This window comes from Odocoileus virginianus, chromosome 11 (assembly GCF_023699985.2).
Source record: "Odocoileus virginianus isolate 20LAN1187 ecotype Illinois chromosome 11, Ovbor_1.2, whole genome shotgun sequence".
Taxonomy (NCBI): domain Eukaryota; kingdom Metazoa; phylum Chordata; class Mammalia; order Artiodactyla; family Cervidae; genus Odocoileus; species Odocoileus virginianus.
Genome location: NC_069684.1, coordinates 37,987,369 through 38,004,083, shown reverse-complemented (window position 1 = coordinate 38,004,083; position 16,715 = coordinate 37,987,369). Strand labels below are relative to the sequence as shown.

At 44.6% G+C, this 16,715-nt stretch overlaps 1 protein-coding gene across 8 annotated transcripts in view; it reads right to left on the bottom strand.

Moving 5' to 3' along the window:
- Positions 1-16,715, bottom strand: part of VPS13D (vacuolar protein sorting 13 homolog D) — a 269,200-nt gene that overhangs the window by 50,671 nt on the left and 201,814 nt on the right. For all 8 annotated transcript variants that reach the window (XM_070474310.1, XM_020897781.2, XM_020897934.2 and 5 more), the window contains 2 exons: positions 11,506-11,638; positions 8,500-8,695 (listed from right to left, as the gene is read on the bottom strand). In XM_070474310.1, the coding sequence (XP_070330411.1) occupies positions 8,500-8,695; positions 11,506-11,638 (329 nt within the window). The remainder of the gene's footprint in view (positions 1-8,499; positions 8,696-11,505; positions 11,639-16,715) is intronic.

The window sequence follows — 16,715 nt, the reverse complement described above, 5'->3', positions numbered from 1 at the left end:
CAGCCTGGGTCACCCCTGCCATTATCTATGTTTGAAGTATGTTTGGGGAAAATCTACTAGGAGCTGTCTCTGGTGTTAACGGAGAACAACGGCCTCATAAAAACTGCTCTCTGCAAGGAGTTCAAAGGAACTTATCCAAATATTGTGGGTTTATCCTGCTCCATCAACTTTGCCAGGGCAGAAAACTGAGGTTTTGCCAAGTAAACTCTGACAGAGAGGTACCCTTTTGATTTCCTGAACGACCTCAGGGCACTGCTCACACAACCAAGTGGCCTTTTAACAAGATGGACCTTGCACTCTGAAGTCCTCTGCTGAGTACTTACCATGCTGCTGAAGTTAGAATTTATTGGGATGGTAGGTTAAGGTGAAGGACTAAATTAGGTAAATTATTGTGAGAGGTCCTTCTGATATGTGGTAAAATCTTCCCAATTGTTACTTCAAGAAACCCAGTAAAAGTCAGGAGCAAACCAGGAGGACGGACAATTGTTGGCAGGAAGCCAAAGTGAAGCATCGCGTTACAGTGGCTCCTACAGTTTAATCCACATTAATCCATCGTTACCGATATGCACTATTTATCAGCAGGTGATGGATCATCACCGTATTTTCAAACAAAATAGCTTGTCAAAGAAATTAACCAGGTAGAGGTATTTGTTGGCCAGTGACATATTCATGAAGTCACAGAAGGTGCAAAGAGTGGCATTGTTTTGTACTTCTGCAAATCTCTTTAACTCTTGCTTAATCGAAAACAGCTGCATTCTCTTATCTGCTTCCACAGCTAACCTGTTGCCATATCACATATTGTGTAGCTTCTGGAAAACTCCTCTGTTCATTCATTAGAGAATGTTATTATAAAAATAGTTGTTTTTCCCTCTGTATATCTATATATGAATATGTAAACATACAAAACTAGGTTTGACCTTACAGATCCCCTGGAAAGTATTGGGGGGGGTCCCCAGGGGTTCTTAGACTATATTTTGAGAACCTCTGTCCTAAAAGGACCCATATGTATAAATTATGTGCTAATTAGAAATCCGTGTTCTCCACATATTAAAGTAAATCCACTAAGGATATAGGTTAGTAACACTGTTAACCTGATTTGAGTTATATATAATACATATGTGTGTGTGTGTTCAGTCCTCAGTAGTGTCTGACTCTTTGTGACCTCATGGACTGTAGCCCGCCAAGCTTCCCTGTCCATAGCATTTTCTAGGGAAGAATACCAGAGTGGGTTGCCATTTTCTCCTCCCGACTCAGGGATTCAGCCTGCTTCTCCTGCGTGTTCTGCACTGCAGATGGATTCTTGACTGCTGGGCCACTGGGGAAGCCCCACCCATATATAATAAATACAATAAAATTTTCTTTGTGATTAAAATGTTACACTAATTCAATCTCATTCTCCCTCCTTCCTCACCCTGCCATTTGACAAATTAGTGAGAAACTTAGCACAAGTCTGTCTTTGAGAGGCAGTCTGACAAAAAGAGTACTCGACAAAGGTCTCAGAGTAAGGGAACTTGGAGTTAATAACACCCAAGTCTGCTTTTTCTTCCACCAATGGCTACAGGCCTTTACTTCTAAAACAGTACTACACTTGTCAGTTCTCTGCTAGCCCATATGGCCTCCATTTATTTCAGAATTATCCTACTGACTAAAGCTCTCTGGGAGCAGGGGCTATGAACTCAAACCTGGATTCTTTTTTTCAGGGAGACTCCAATTTCATCTTGGGCAAAGAGGGATGATTCTGGAAGGGAAAACCATGAAAGACAGAAGATGGCCATCAAAATCTAAAAATAAATAAACCTCTGCCTTGGCAGAGGAATTCCACCAACAGTTAAATGACATTTAATTCTTTCCTAATACAGGGAACACAAATTTTTCTCAGGAAGAAATACACTTCTGCTTCTTTTGAAGTTAAAAGCAAAAACTTCAAATGCATATCTTATATACGTAAGACATACAGAGGGGTCATTCCAGAGTTTAAAAAATCAAGTCTCTGAACAAGGAAGGGACTACATGTATAAGGACTTGTGTGTGTGTATGTGTGTGTGTGTGTGTGTGTGTGTGTGTGCACGCACGCTCAGACTATTTAATTTTTAAATGGAAGAAACCAGAATCAGAAAGCAATCATACTTTCCATTCTATTTTCTTTGAGCAAAGACCTGCTGGTTGAGACACCAGGACTATATATCAAAGACGTACGTGCCTGAATTCAATTTAGTTTTACTTTTGGAAGCAGGATTGTGCCGTTTCCATGAAGTCAGTCATCTCTGCAAGCCAAAAATGGCAAAAAATAGACGCTCTCCTTTCTAGAAACGATAATAATGTACCATGACCAAAAAAGTGGTTTTTCCCCTAACAGATAATCTCGCATAAAAATGAGTCATGGGATTTCATAAATGGAAAGGCTTTTCTCAAATACGTGTGTGCAGGAACACACACACTTTTTTTTCCATCAACAGATTAGAGCTTTCCATAAGCTATGTTACAATGAGAATGGATCGTCTGGAGCCTTTGAGTGAAAGGGGAGTACAGTATTTGGAGTTCAGCAAGAGGGAAGAAGTCTGTCTTAGAAAATAAGAGTTCTCTGCTTGTGTTCATGGGAGAGAAATTTTAACTTATAAGGCATGTTAAGATGTTTCTTAAAAATATCTTATTCTGTAACTTCATCAGCTTAATTTCAGACCCGAGTGAGACATCACATGTCATCAGCATAGTTCTGAATGTTGTTTCTTCTCCTGGGTGTGCTCAGGAGGATTGAGAGAAGGATCCATCGACGTTCAAGCATTCTCGGGAAAGGCCTGGTGTGGCGAGATCAGGAAGTGAGGACACAGAGTTCTCACCTCATAGTCAGGGTGAGCAGAAGACAGACAGAGAGGTGCCCCCAGAGCCACAGGGCCACTTTTGGACATCGGAGAGATATGAACAGTCCCTTCCTTTCAGCCAGATGCAACAGTAATTTTTCAGTTTCACTGAAATTCAATTTCTTCTCATGATAAAACTGACATGTCAACTAACACCTGGGTTGCCCCCAGCAGATGGTTACCAAGCCAACAGACAGATACGCCCAAAGATGAGAAACAGAGCCTGGGTCAAACCTGTCCTAGGTGCTTGCTTTTCACCCAGGCCAATAACCATGGCTTTTTATAGATGCTTGGAGGGTCTGCAGAGTTCATCAGGAAGGAGTATCTTGTACTTCTTAAATGAGTAAGAGGCAGTAGCTATAGGATGACATGGTATATCTTTCTGAACAGTTGATTTTACTGGGTAGCAATGTAAAAATATTACTTATTTAGAACAAACATGGGATAAACTGTAAACTCCATTTACAGTTTTAAGATAAAACAGAAACTTTGCAAGAAATACTGGACTTGCTCTGCCTCCAGATTCAGGGGGCATCGGTCCACCATCCTCTGCCTTAGAGCGAACATGGTGGAAAAAACTGAGAGCACTGGTATATCCAGGGCTTCCCCAGTGGCTCAGCAATAAAGAATCTGCCTGCCAATGCATAAGAGATGCAGGTTCAATCCCTGGGTCGGAAAGACCCCCTGGAGGAAGAAACAGCAACCTGCTCCAGTATTCTTGCCTGGAAAATCCCATGGAAAGAGGAGCCTGGCAGGCTACAGTCCACAGGGCTGCAAATGAGTCAGACACGACTGAGTGACGGGCATGCATGGATGCACGCATGGTATATCCTAATGACGTTTACATTTTTATTAGATTTTTACCTTTGGAAGTTCCCTAAAGGCTAATGCAAGCCAATTCTGTCTGACGTGTTATGTATAATACACCACAAAGGGCAGATGGCTGCATTCAGAGCACAGCGGTTATGAGCCGTGTTGTCAGACTGGACTGGAAGAGCAGGAGAAGCACTTCCTAAATCCCCTTTGCTGACCTTCTTCTCACCTGCCCACTCTGACTACACCCAGGCTCTGATGACCCAAGAGTGTCTTAACCCATTTATCCTGGAGAGTTGTGGGTTAGAATGCAAACACTAACAGAAAGGGCTTTGCCTGGAAAAAAAAAAATCCATTTCCATTTCACATCTAAGAGGCTGTTCACGTCAAGTATCTTTAACAAGTTTTAGGTGGTATCTTGGGAGTGTTTCCACTTGAAAAAACCAAATTAGTCCACCATGAATCTTTCCTGTGAAATAAACTGAAAGGTTACTCAAAAACTCTCTGAGCAACTGGAATTTGCATCTATGTGCACAGTACGAGGATCCTGGGATTCCAGAACGTTATCAGAGTCCCGATGGTGAGATCCTTAAATGCTGATCTATCATTATCCTTTGGATTCCCCCTTCTTCCTTATCTGACAAATAATGAGATAAGCGCCAACACTCCTGAGCTTTGCTAAATTAGTTTGAATATTTTAAGTTCTGCCAACTCCCACCTCTACCCCTTGGTTCTGGGTCTTGACAGAAAAGGTGAAGAAATAGTTTGGAGGAAACCTCAGGGGCTCAGCTTAATACACCTCCAGCTGCTGCTTTCTTGAAATGTCCTGTGACCCCATATGTACAACATACAGGTTTCAGAGAAACAAAAGCTCAAGGTCAGACCCTCCTTTCTTTTCTGTGGTGTTTTTGTTGTTGCTGTTGCTGCTGCTGGGTCTCTGAGGTTTTCTACTGAAGTACCTTTTTAAATGCTACCAGCAAACTCCACCCCACATGTAGAGAACTGGACGTGCCTCAGCTTTGGCCTGGTCCCATGAAGTGTTCCTTAGTAGCTCAGTTGGTAAAGAATCTGTCTGCAATGCAGGAGACCGGGTTCGATTCTGGGGTTGGGAAGATCCCCTGGAGAAGGAAATGGTAACCCACTCCAGTATTCTTGCCTGGAGAATCCCACGGACAGAGGAGCCTGGTGGGCTACACATGACTTAGCAACTAAACGACCACCACCTGAAGGGTGGCGGACTTGTCCACATGGCTTCAGTGGCATTTCAAGTGTGGCTGCCTCAGTGCCATTTTCATAAACTTTACTTGGGAATGGACAAATGTGGCTCAACACACGGAGACGAGAAGATGCAACCTGAGCCAGCAGAACGTGGCCCTGGAAGAGGCTTTCTTCTTCAGTTCCAAACCACACATACTTGTGCAGTTAACAAATGCAGCAGGGGATACTGGCCCACAGCATTCATGCTGAGGCCAGAGGCTCTGCCGTCCTCCACCCTCCCCTCTCCCTGACCCCCACCTGCCTTCCCGAGAACTGTGAGACTGCATGGAAATTTCAGGGAAAAGGTAGGTGGCTGCCTTCTTGGAACGCCTGCACACGCCAACAGGGAGAGGAACTTGGAAGTATTTTCATCTCAAGGAACTCAAGTGGGGGGGAGGGGGTTCCCTATAAATAAAATCATGTTCAAATAAACACAGAAAGGAGCCAATATTTCCTGTAAGGCCACTTTTCAGATGGATTACTGGAAGGAATATTCTTTCACAGTTTTATGGCTTACTTTGTTATCATCTGCTTGAAATTTGGGTCGGTTAAAACATAGATGCTAAGATCTAAGCCTTCCCTTGGATGAAATATTACAAAGGAAGCAGAAAGTCTCATTCCAAGAGCAGACTCAGAGGCAGAGCGCCTGGACTCCTGGGTTCTACTGCTGGCTCAGTCCCTGGGCTCAGGTCAGCTCTCGGTCAGAATCTCACTTCTAATCCCTTCAAATCATTTGTTAGTCCCTGTTGTCTAAACAGTGGGGAAAAACCCTGAGTAACACCCCTGGATCCTGTTCAATCAACTGGGATGGTTGGAGATGGTTACAACTCACTTCCAAGAAATCGGGGTGATTTATCCCTTGGGAGAACTGGTACGTTCCTAAGAGATCACAGTGTCATCAGAACAAACCCTTGAGGCACTCAAATGTTTCTCCACCTGCAAAAACCTCTCTGCTCCTTTAATGTGACTTCAAAAATAGTATCATCCAGCAATTTATAGTTCTTTATAACATCCACATTAAAATAACTCTGGTTGGGTTTCAAACCTCTGAGAAAGAATAAACAAACAGGTATATTTATCCCCAGTTCAGAGAGGAAAAAACTGAGGCTTCAAGGGGGCTTGGAGGCTTGACCAAGGGCCCAAAACTGGTAAGGAAGGGGGTTGGGACCCAGTGCTATTGTTTTCCAGGTTAAGGGATCTTTCCTCTCTAACACATGGCTCCTCATTAATAACCCTATGGTTCAATCTAGACAGATGGACCAAGGGAAATGAGTCCAGAGTTCCAGAAGAATCTGTGATGCCTTTCAGTGCAATGAAGGGTGGAGGGCCAAGTTTCTCGGAGGCCCTAAGTTAGCATGGGTCTAGAGCATGGTACTGTGGCCATGATTCTCCCACTACTGGCTCCTCCAGGAACAGAGAAGAGAGGCAGCAGCTCAACGTCCCCTGTGAACTCCCATGCCCAAGAGCCCATGGCTACCTGGCTGCTCCTCACTTGTCACTAGAGCTTTGGTTTCTAGGAGGAGTGAGTGACTAGAAGATAGCTGTTCTGGGCAATTCAATTAGACTGGCCGACTGCTATCCGCTTTGAGGCGAAGCGCACAGGTTCCCTGTCCCCCATTACCTGGGAGGCGACTCTTCCTTCTCTTTACCTGGCCAGGTCACACTTTTATGTCAGGCTTCATCTCAAGTTTCACTTCCCTAGATACGCCTTTCTTGACCCCACTGACCACACATAAGCAAATCTCTTTCAATTCCTTGCCTCCTCTAATTATATAGTCCCATGACACTCTCTAAATTTCCTGTGTCATTTATCACAATTTTAGCAAATAATTACTTCTATGATTATTTGCTTTATGTTTGCTACCCTGTTTGACTGTAAGTCCTCTGAGATTAAGCTCAGCCTTGCTTTCTGCTATGTTCCCAGCCTTGAGTTTTCAGGCAATTTTCAATCAATATTTACTCATCAAAAAATGAATGAGTGATAGATACATGCTGACTAACACTAAATAGAACTTTCTGCAGTAAAGCTAGACAACTGGTAAAAATGACACCACCTTTCTGCAGCAAGCATTTTGTGCCTTTCTTGAGCTCCTAAAAAGAATGCAAAACTTCATCAAACTTTCCAAACTGACACTGTATAAAATGCAAGTGATTTCTTTCTGGTCAACATCATGAGAGTTCGCAGCACAAAATAATGTTTCTAAATTTAAAACATATACCTCGGACTCTTTCGGAAACAAATCACTCCGTCCCTTGACCACTCTAGGATTTTAAGGATAAGAATGGGTCTTCTGGAATTATTCAGGGCCTTCCACTTTACTTGGGCTTCATTGGGTCTTACTGTCCTAACAAAGTACTGGACAGAGACTTATTGGGCCTCGGGCGGACATGGAGAAACTAACTGGAAATCCTTCTGAAGCCTCCCTCCTGCCCCTTTCCCCAGCTTCCTACAAGCTTTGAGATATATTCAAGGATTGTTTCAGCTTTGTGTCTGAGAATAGAATGTAACTTCACTTAAGGACTAAACTCCACAGATCTTTTTTTTTAAGAAGCAGCTGCTTCCAGATGGAAGACATTCTGGCTGAACACATGACGTGGTCCCCGTCTACAATCTGAAGCATTTCCCCTAGTGCAGTAATGTGTCATCAGTAAGGCTTCCTGGTGACAGAAAATGGATTCATTTTAATTGGGGACGATTTCACTTCAAATCCTATTTGAGGGAGCAACAGGGTGTGGATGTGGCCCAGGCCCTAGGCATTCTAAGGGCCTACTAACTCACTCAGGGGATATCTATTAACCAGGCAGCAGCGAAATCTTCTGGGCTTAAGTGGAGTCCAGCTTGGCTGGGAACTGTAACATTCATTACACCCTTTGTTGATAAGATCCCCAATTAGTCACTCTGGACAAGGGAGGCTAAAATCGGCCATTAACACGAATAGCAGAGTTAAAGTGGTTGGAGTCTATAGGATTTGAAGTTGTGTGGGCTGTCACTGATTTCCTGTCTCAGCTGGTATCAAGGCAAGACGGCATCCCACAGAACTGCCAGCTTCCTTGGGGAGTTTCTCTGTAAGGTTGGGGGACTGGCTGGCAGTTTCAAGTGGAGGGAGAACTAAGAAGGGACAGACTCCATGTGGTGAACCGCAACTGTTGGATTCTCCAACCATGCCACAGGGCCTTGGAGCAAGACACAGCCTGTGGCCTGAGAGTTTTCTTAATGGGTGTTTGGAGGGGTCTACTCAGTTTGGTGAACAGGGGATGTGTGTAAGGATGCCACTGTGTTTCTGATTAGTCTAATTAAAAAAAAAAAAAATAACACACACACATACACATCCAGTATATGCAGGTATAAATAGATAGATACAGATATATAGAAAATGATGCCAGATGTTTATACCTCATTTTCATGTATTTGTATTAGGTAGGTCAGAAATTTTAATTACATGTATTCAGTTTTTTAAAAATCATTTCATTAAGGCAGAAAGTGTACGATCAAACATATCAGTATGGCTCAGGAGAGGCAGCAGACCGGGGCTGGAAACTGCAAAAGCCACTCCCCTCCATGACCACTGACCTGGGGCCACTAAGCGTGGCTGTGTCTCTCACCGCCTGGGCTGTTTCTGATGCAAAATCCAGGGCGCCTGCCACTGGCTTGGTGACAGTGCCAACAAGCCCTTTCCCAAGGCCAGATATGAAACCGCTGACACCACCTTCTGTTTTTACACCTTCCACGGTTGAGGTTATAACACTGGTCAGTCCACCAATGATACCTAGCAAAAGAGACAAGGGCTGTGGTAACCTGGCCAAGGACAAAAGCAAAAGCATTTAAAGGCAAACCCCTCAATTTCATGCACCTGGCAAGGTAGACATAGGGGCATCTTGTCAACCTCCTGACAGGCAACAGGGAGGCCCATCAAGATGGGGAGGCAGCAGATGTGCCCTTGGAGTTGAAAGTCAGAGAACATGCATCACACGTCAACCAGGACAGCGTGTTTCAGTTTTTCCTTTGAAAAATCAAAGGAAAGCGAAGAGGTTACCAGTGACTACTTTTTAATTCCAGAACTTGAATAGCTTATGGGCAAACAGGAGAGGGTGCAGACAGAGGATTAAATCAATGGACCAGCAAATTGGGCCCTTTGGGAAAGTTGGGATCCTGTAAAATGTAAGGTGGAACAAGAACCAAATATAAATCCTCATAGTTTTCAAAGAATACTATGTGACTAGCTAGCACCACTGAAAGCCTGCAATGGGGTCAAAACTCCTTCCTGCACATGTTGCTAAAACAGGTGCAAGCAATCGGAGCCGAGGGTGAAGCCCGGATGAAGGGCACCCCCAAGGCTGCCAGCGCCAGCTGGGACCCTAGATACCATTGGTTCAAAAGATTGACCGAGGTCAAAAAGACATTCCAAACATTTTGAAAGGTGATGGCAGTGACCTTAAAGAGCCTCCCAAGTGGCCAGAAGTTGGCAGAGGCTGGAGAGGACGCAGGCAGTGCTAGGAAGAATCGTCTCCAGGATTTGTGCCAGGGACACTCACAGATGTTTACCCTTTGATGGAGGGGGTATGAGGACGCTCTCTAGACTCTTCAGCTCTAGTGAGACAAATTGGTAAAGGAAGTTCCTTGGGTGAGAATATACTAACAATTCACAGCATTTCTTCTGGATTCTGGGTCCACTTGCTCCAGTGAGGCAACAGGCCTTTCCCAAAGTTTAGAACAAAGCTCATGGCAGAGACAGAACATGACTGAACCTGGGTTGAGTGGGGCCGACAAGGGAAACTGTGCCTGACTCCCAGTTTTTAAACCAAGGAGATGGCATTGATTCTGTTTCTTGTTATCGTTTAAGGGTTGTTTTTTGTTTTTGTTTTTTTCATCCGAAGGAAGAAGGATCTTACTCTACCGCTTTCATACATCCCAGAGCTTAATGGGTCCCCCTTGGATGAGGCCACTGGTTCTTGGTCTCAGACTGGCCCGACTGGCTTCTGGAGGCATGGCATGTATTATTTGACGGATCCTTAGTCTCAGACTGGCCCGGCTGGCTTCTGGAGGTATCCCTGGTCTCAGGCTGGCCCGACTGGCTTCTGGAGGCACGGCATGTATTATTTGAAGGATCCTTAGTCTCAGACTGGCCCGGCTGGCTTCTGGAGGTGTTGCACATATTATCTGAAGGATCCCTGGCTTGGAGGGATTTTTCTACTGTGAACCACTCACTCATTTTCTCAGCACACTGGAACACCCATCTAAACAGTGAGGACAGGCATGGTTTCTCTCTGCATCTCAAGGATGCTAGATAGATAAAGACAAGTACACATAGCAAAGCACTTTATATTCATTAAAAAAAATAAAGTCTTAAAATTGTCTGGTGCACTATCATTACAGTTACTAAAAACAATGATTAAATCTTTAGCCCCAAAAGACTGCCCAACAATCAACTTTTAAAGTCCATAAACAGATCAATTTTAGCCAAAGTTCACTGCTAGCTTGATGTCTCCTTGGGGGCTGCTTGCTTTCCACTTGGGCAGAGGCATTTTGATCCAAACTTTATCATTAGGAAACTTGATAAACAAAAACAAGGAAAAATATGATTTTTTACTAGGTATATTCCTTGTTTTTCCTCCAATTGTTACTGAGAGCTTCAGACTATCCATCACCAAGCACAAGCTATACACCAGGTGCCGTGTGAGGTACTGCAGGTACAAAGGTGACCACGTGAGGGTCTTTATCCTCGCCTTGCCCTCAAAGCCTATCAGCAAAGCAAGACACACACAGCTGGCTACACACACAACCCAGGCCGCCAGGTACGCTCTAATCATCATCGATTCTAACTGGGGACAGTAGAGCTGGGCAAACCTCATCTGAGTGGGGACTTGCAGGTGGAGAAGGATTTTGATGGGCAAGGAAGTAAAGCTGGGGAGGGGAGGGCAGAAGAAACATGAGTGAGCAAGGACTCGCAGGCAAGTCTGGAGAGCAGGATATAACTCTGGGTTGCTGAAATGCAGTGTGGCTGAGGAGAGTGGTGGGAAGAGCTGGCTGGGTCTACTTTCCTAGGGGCCTTCAACGTCATGCAGAGAAGGTACTGACGCAACAAATGAGTCAGGCTGAAATATTAAAAATCAGAACTATAAACACATTTAGAGACATTCATGCTGTGTTCCACATCTCTTGGGCACATAGATCTACAATCCCTATGAATGTGCATTTATATGAAAACATCTGGGCCACAAACCTGGCAGCCAATTCACATTTCGCTACCTGTGGAAGGAATAATCAGTGGACAGAAGGCAAGTCTTGAAGCAGTAGTCCTGTGTTCTAAAAAGGGGTTTGGCTACTTACATCCTAGGACACTTTGGGGACAGAAGTCAGAGAAGAAGAAGGAACTGCAATGTGTACAACATTTTGAAAATGAATGAAGAGTTCTCACAGGCTGTAACATTTTGACCCAAGGAAGACAGAACCAGAGAGCCTGGAAGCAAATACTCAAATACCAAGCCATCATTTCCTCTTGCAGGTGGATGAGCAAGAGGCACCTCCAGGTAGCTGAGACAGAAGAGCCCCCATGCAGCCTGACATCACATGACTCACCATGAGCCAGCCCGTGGATGCCGGCCACAAGGTGCTCGCCACTTGTGGCCGCGTGGTATCTGATATACTCCCGCTCCGACTGGTGCCGATTATCCATCGTCTTCCCTAAGCCATCTGATAAAGTCCCTGCGAACTGGAATGAATACAAAACAGGAGGAAACAAGTTTTAAAGTCTCAGCACTCTATTTTTTCCATTCTTTTAATTATTTTAAATAAATACCTTCCCTTGTTCCTAGCTGGGATTCAGTAAATACTGAATGAGAGAGAGAGAGAGAGATTAACTGCTGAATTACATGTAGTGTGTGTCCCAGAAGAACATTTTTCAAGCACTGGACATATAATGAATTGTGGGACATTTACACTGGTGGGCACAAGGTTTTTAAACAACTACTAAACATCCATAATCATATTTACCTTTCACAATCCTATTGCAAACTTACAGAAAAATTAAAGGTGTAACAAAATGGCCTGGGGGAGGAGAGGTGAACTTTGGGATTCTATAATGGTGTGGATGGCTTCCCTGGTGGCTCAGTAGTGAAGAATCTGACTGCAATGCAGGAGACGGGTTTGATCCCTGGGTTGGGAAGACCCCCTGGAGAAGGAAATGGCAACCCACTCCAGTACTCTTGCCTGGGAAGTTCCATGGACAGAGGAGCCTGGCAGGCTACACTCCGTGGGGTCACAAAAGAGTTGGACATGACTTAGCAACTAAACGACGTCAAGAACACTGATAAGGACAGAGGCAGTTTGCTCTAAGGTTGAGTGGGATTCAAAATAGAAGCGTGGCAAATTGTTGCCTGAGGATTTGACATCCTTAGCTGCCCCAAAGTAACACCTTTTCTTTCACTTATTCCACAGTTACTAAACACCCAGTCCCATCTGTCAAGAGGAAAACAAAGTCTAGGGAAAGGTGAAGAGAGTAGATTGCCTTTCTTACGAAGCGGCAGACTTGAACTCACGACTTCAAATGCAAAATCCTTCCCCGCGAATCAGAGTGAGATTTTATTTATCCTGGCATACTTTACCCAGAGAACTGTCTCACCCATCAAAACTGGGTAAGAAGGACATAAAACTCTGTTTTGTCACAAGACAATCTGAAAAGGTTTAAAGTGACAGTTAATAAACCACAGGGTACTTATCCTCATCATTCAGGCATAAAAAAGGAAGGATATCAAATATATAATGAAGCTTCATGGGAAGGATCTACCAAAACAAGTGGTTTAAGTGCCAATGACCCAGCACTAACCTTTTAGAAAACTCACAGGAATGTTATTTAGATATAAAGCTCAGAGGAAAGGCTTGAGGCAAACAGCCTGCCGTGAGGAACCAGTACACTGGCCTCCTGGCCACCACAAGGCCACTGCATTCTGGTTTGATGAGGTGGGGCACACAGATCTGCCCTGGGAGCCATCAATCCTGAGGCTTCTGATGCTGAGAAATGAGGGAAGGTGAGTTCTGGGCACAGAAGAGAGACCGGAGGAAGAAACAGTGATTCCATGTAAAGCAATGGTTCCTGGAGCAAGACCTAACTGCTCTTTCTCCTTGTACTCTTTTGTTTTTTAATTTTTACAATGTTGTGTTGGTTTCTGCAGTACCACAACGTGAATCACCCATAATTATACATCTATCCCCTTCCTCGTGAGCCTCCCTCCTCTCCCCGCATCCTACCCCTCTAGGTCATCACGAGAACACCAGGCTGGGCTCCCCGTGTTTCAGAGCAACCTCTCACCAACTATCCACTACACACGACAGTGCATACATGTTGATACTACTTTCTCCATTTGTCCCATTCTCTCCCTTCTGCTCTGTGTCCATAAGTCCATTCTCTATATCTACGTCTCCATTCATGCCCTGCAAACAAGTTCATGTATGGAATCTGGAGAAACGGTATGGATGAACTCCTTGCACTCTTGACTGAAAGCTTTTATGAACTCATGGACCTTTCTGGAGATGCAACCTCTGTCATGACTGATTTCTGCCTCACCTTCCCTGTCACTCCCTGTCTAATTAGAGAGCTGAAGTTAATGAAAAGTAATTTTACACTTTCCTTTAGGACAGAGACACTGTGGGATTTCATATTAAGTGGGGATTTTCTCCAGCCACCCCACTTAGAACCACTGTGAGCCATGAGCTCGGGGATCCGGCCAAACCAGATTCTAGTCTCGTGACCCTTAGCCGAGGTCCTGACCGCTGTGCCTCCCTCCCAGTATCTGTAGGAGGGAGACAGTCCTGACGCTGTCCTGTGGCTGACAGGATCAGTGACAGTCGCTCAGGGTATGGAATCTGGACAGCGCTCTTACTGTTATCAGGTTATTATTAGTCAGCTACTAGTCCAAGGAGGAACATCCCACACTGTCTAAAGAAAGCCGTTCAAACATTTAGAATGATGGTCACTTGCATGAGAATTTAACATTGAAAGGAAAAAACTGAAACTCTCTTCCCAGCAGATAAACACCAGCCTCCAAAGTGAATTTCTGGAGTGGTACCATCTATAAAATTAGAGTGTTGGACTTCGTGGTTTCCAAAATCCTTTCCAGCTCTGACAGTCTGTGATCTACGATCCAAGTTAGGATGTCTTTATTAAGCACTTACTCTGGGCCCAGCACAGATTTAGGTCCTGTTAAGGAGGCAAGCGAATAGCAGCCTTGGACCTACTCTCAAAAGTGACAGTCTGATTAGGAAGAAAACAATTCCATACGTGACACAGCCAGCAACAAGAACCTGGAACACAAACTGTATGCACTTGGGAATCGAGAGAAAAGAGAGAAATGTGACCCTTGTTTTGGAGAGCATTCTTGCTATCTTCTGGAATTATGGAGGTTGCCAGTGGTCTTTACTCAGGGTCTGGACAAAAATGACTCTCCCTGATATCACAGAAGAGGGGAGAGAGTGGTTCAACTCTGACTTGCCTAAAAAGAAAGATCTTCCTGAAAGAGACAGTAAGTTAAGGTCCTGTCTACATATTTCTGGCAGCCGACTAAGAAGCTAAAAACCTCATAATACTTTTCCCCCTAAGAGGATGTGCGGTAATAATCTAGGCAAATGGCCTGATACCAACCCCTTTCCCTTAACTATCCCCCATCCTCCAATAAAACAAGTATAATAGCCAAGGTTTATGACGGAGCCTAGGTCAAAGCTTAACTGCCAATTGATTCTGCTGCAGCAGCCTTGGCAACCCCAGTGCCAACTGGCCTAGGGTGTTCTCTGTACAGAAACACTATGTTGACCCCAGGAGGGTGGGACAAGATGACCTAAGAGATCCCCTCCTCCCTCTAAATGCTGGATTCTTCCCTGTGCTTCTCAGGGCCTTACCACTGCCATGGAAAGGTGCCTATACCCACTCTGCACACTCCAAGGCTTCCATCTGAATGTCCATCTCTCTATTAAAAAATCACTGTGCAGGCCAGCTGGGCTTGTCCTTTGTCACTTGTGAATGGACGGAAAGGATACAAAGATATTTTATTAACAAGAAACAACTACAAAAGTCTTCACCCCTAGAAATATGACGTTGAGAACTCAGAAAACTTGGGCCATTGTAGGAATCCATGATTCGACCAAACCCATACTGATGAGAGGTTAATAAGATTTTGCAGGGAGAAACATTTATAGGAACTAAACTGAAGCCAGCCAGATGAAGGGTCAAAGGCTGGGCTCTGGGCCAGTCCACTGGTCTTCTGAGAGTCGAATCCATGGTACCACAAAGCTTGCGGTCTTCTCCCACTGTGGGAGCACTGAGTCACCCTTAATTCCACCTCTCATTCCCCACCTCGGTGGGGAAGTAAATCACACCCTATATCTCATTTCTCCCTAAAAGACAGGGTGAGGACACATGGGCTGAAGAGGGAGGTAATTCCAGTAAGCACTCTTTATGGGTGCCCTCTGGAACTGGTCTTTTCTGAGGCTGGGAAGTACTGTTTCACCCGTGTCCTTGACTTTGAAAATGACCAAACAGCACAGAGATGGCCATGAGAGCTACAGCATAACGCAGGAGTGACTGGTGTAGGAAATCCTTCACTGCCTGCCCCAGCTCTGCCTCCACATTTTAAAAAGAAAAGCCAGATGCACTGAAAATCGAATTCACACTGAAACTTTTTCATTGATGATGCTTCAAATGGAAATGAAGCCTTGATGGCAGATACTCGGACAAAGGAAAACTTCAAGGAGGCAGGTATATGGCATAAGGACAGGACATTCACACCTGAGTTTGAATTCTGTGACATTTAATAGCTGCGAGACCATGGATGAGTAACGTCACCTGTGTGAGCCTCTCTGTCTCCTCATCTTCAAATGGGAATGAGAATAGCCATCTACGAGGATGCCATAAGGATTAGATAAAACATGTAAAGCACTTAGCACAGAGCCTAATACATGGAACACTCAATAAAAAACAGTACTGAGTTATCTGAACTTCAATTTCTTCCTATGCCAAATGGGTATAATCAGATTCTACAGGGCTGTCGTACGGATTAAAAGAGACTGTGCACGCACTTTAACTCCACTCAGTATAAACTACACCTCAACACCAGAAGGGGCATTTGTAAGGACTCAGAGGTAAAGAGTCTGCCTACAATGCAGGAGAAGTGGGTTCCATCCTTAGGTTGGGAAGATCCCCTGGAGGAGGAAATGGTAACCACTCCAGTATTCTTTCCAGCTTAAAAAAATATCATGGACAGAGGAGCCTGGAAGGCTACAGTCCATGGGGTTGCAAAGGAGTCAGATAAGACTAAGTGACTAAACAACAATAGGCCAATATAGCTCATTTGGTAGCCATTTCAAGTCCACAAGAAAACTTAAGGCTGCAAGCGAGTACTGTCCTATTGCTCTTCTCTGCTGTGCTTAGTCGTTCAGCCATAACTGACTCTTTGTGACCCCATGGACTGTAGCCTTGCCAGGCTCCTCTGTCCATGGGGATTCTCCAGGCAAGAATACTTGAGTGGGTTGCCATACCCTCCTCCAGGGGATCTTCCCAACCCAGGGATTGAGCCCAGGTCTCCCATGTTGCAGGTGGATTCTTTACCATTTGAGCTACCAGGATACTGTCCTAGCTAAAATAAAAGATTCTGAATGAATAGGATGTCCTTGGGAAAAGCTCCTATGACCCTTGCGAAGACAACAGTGATTCCTTCCATCTTTCACTGAAGGACGCTCCAGCACGAGCCACACCTGTGAATTCTGACCACAGCCCCAAATCACTCATTTCTACAAAGTCA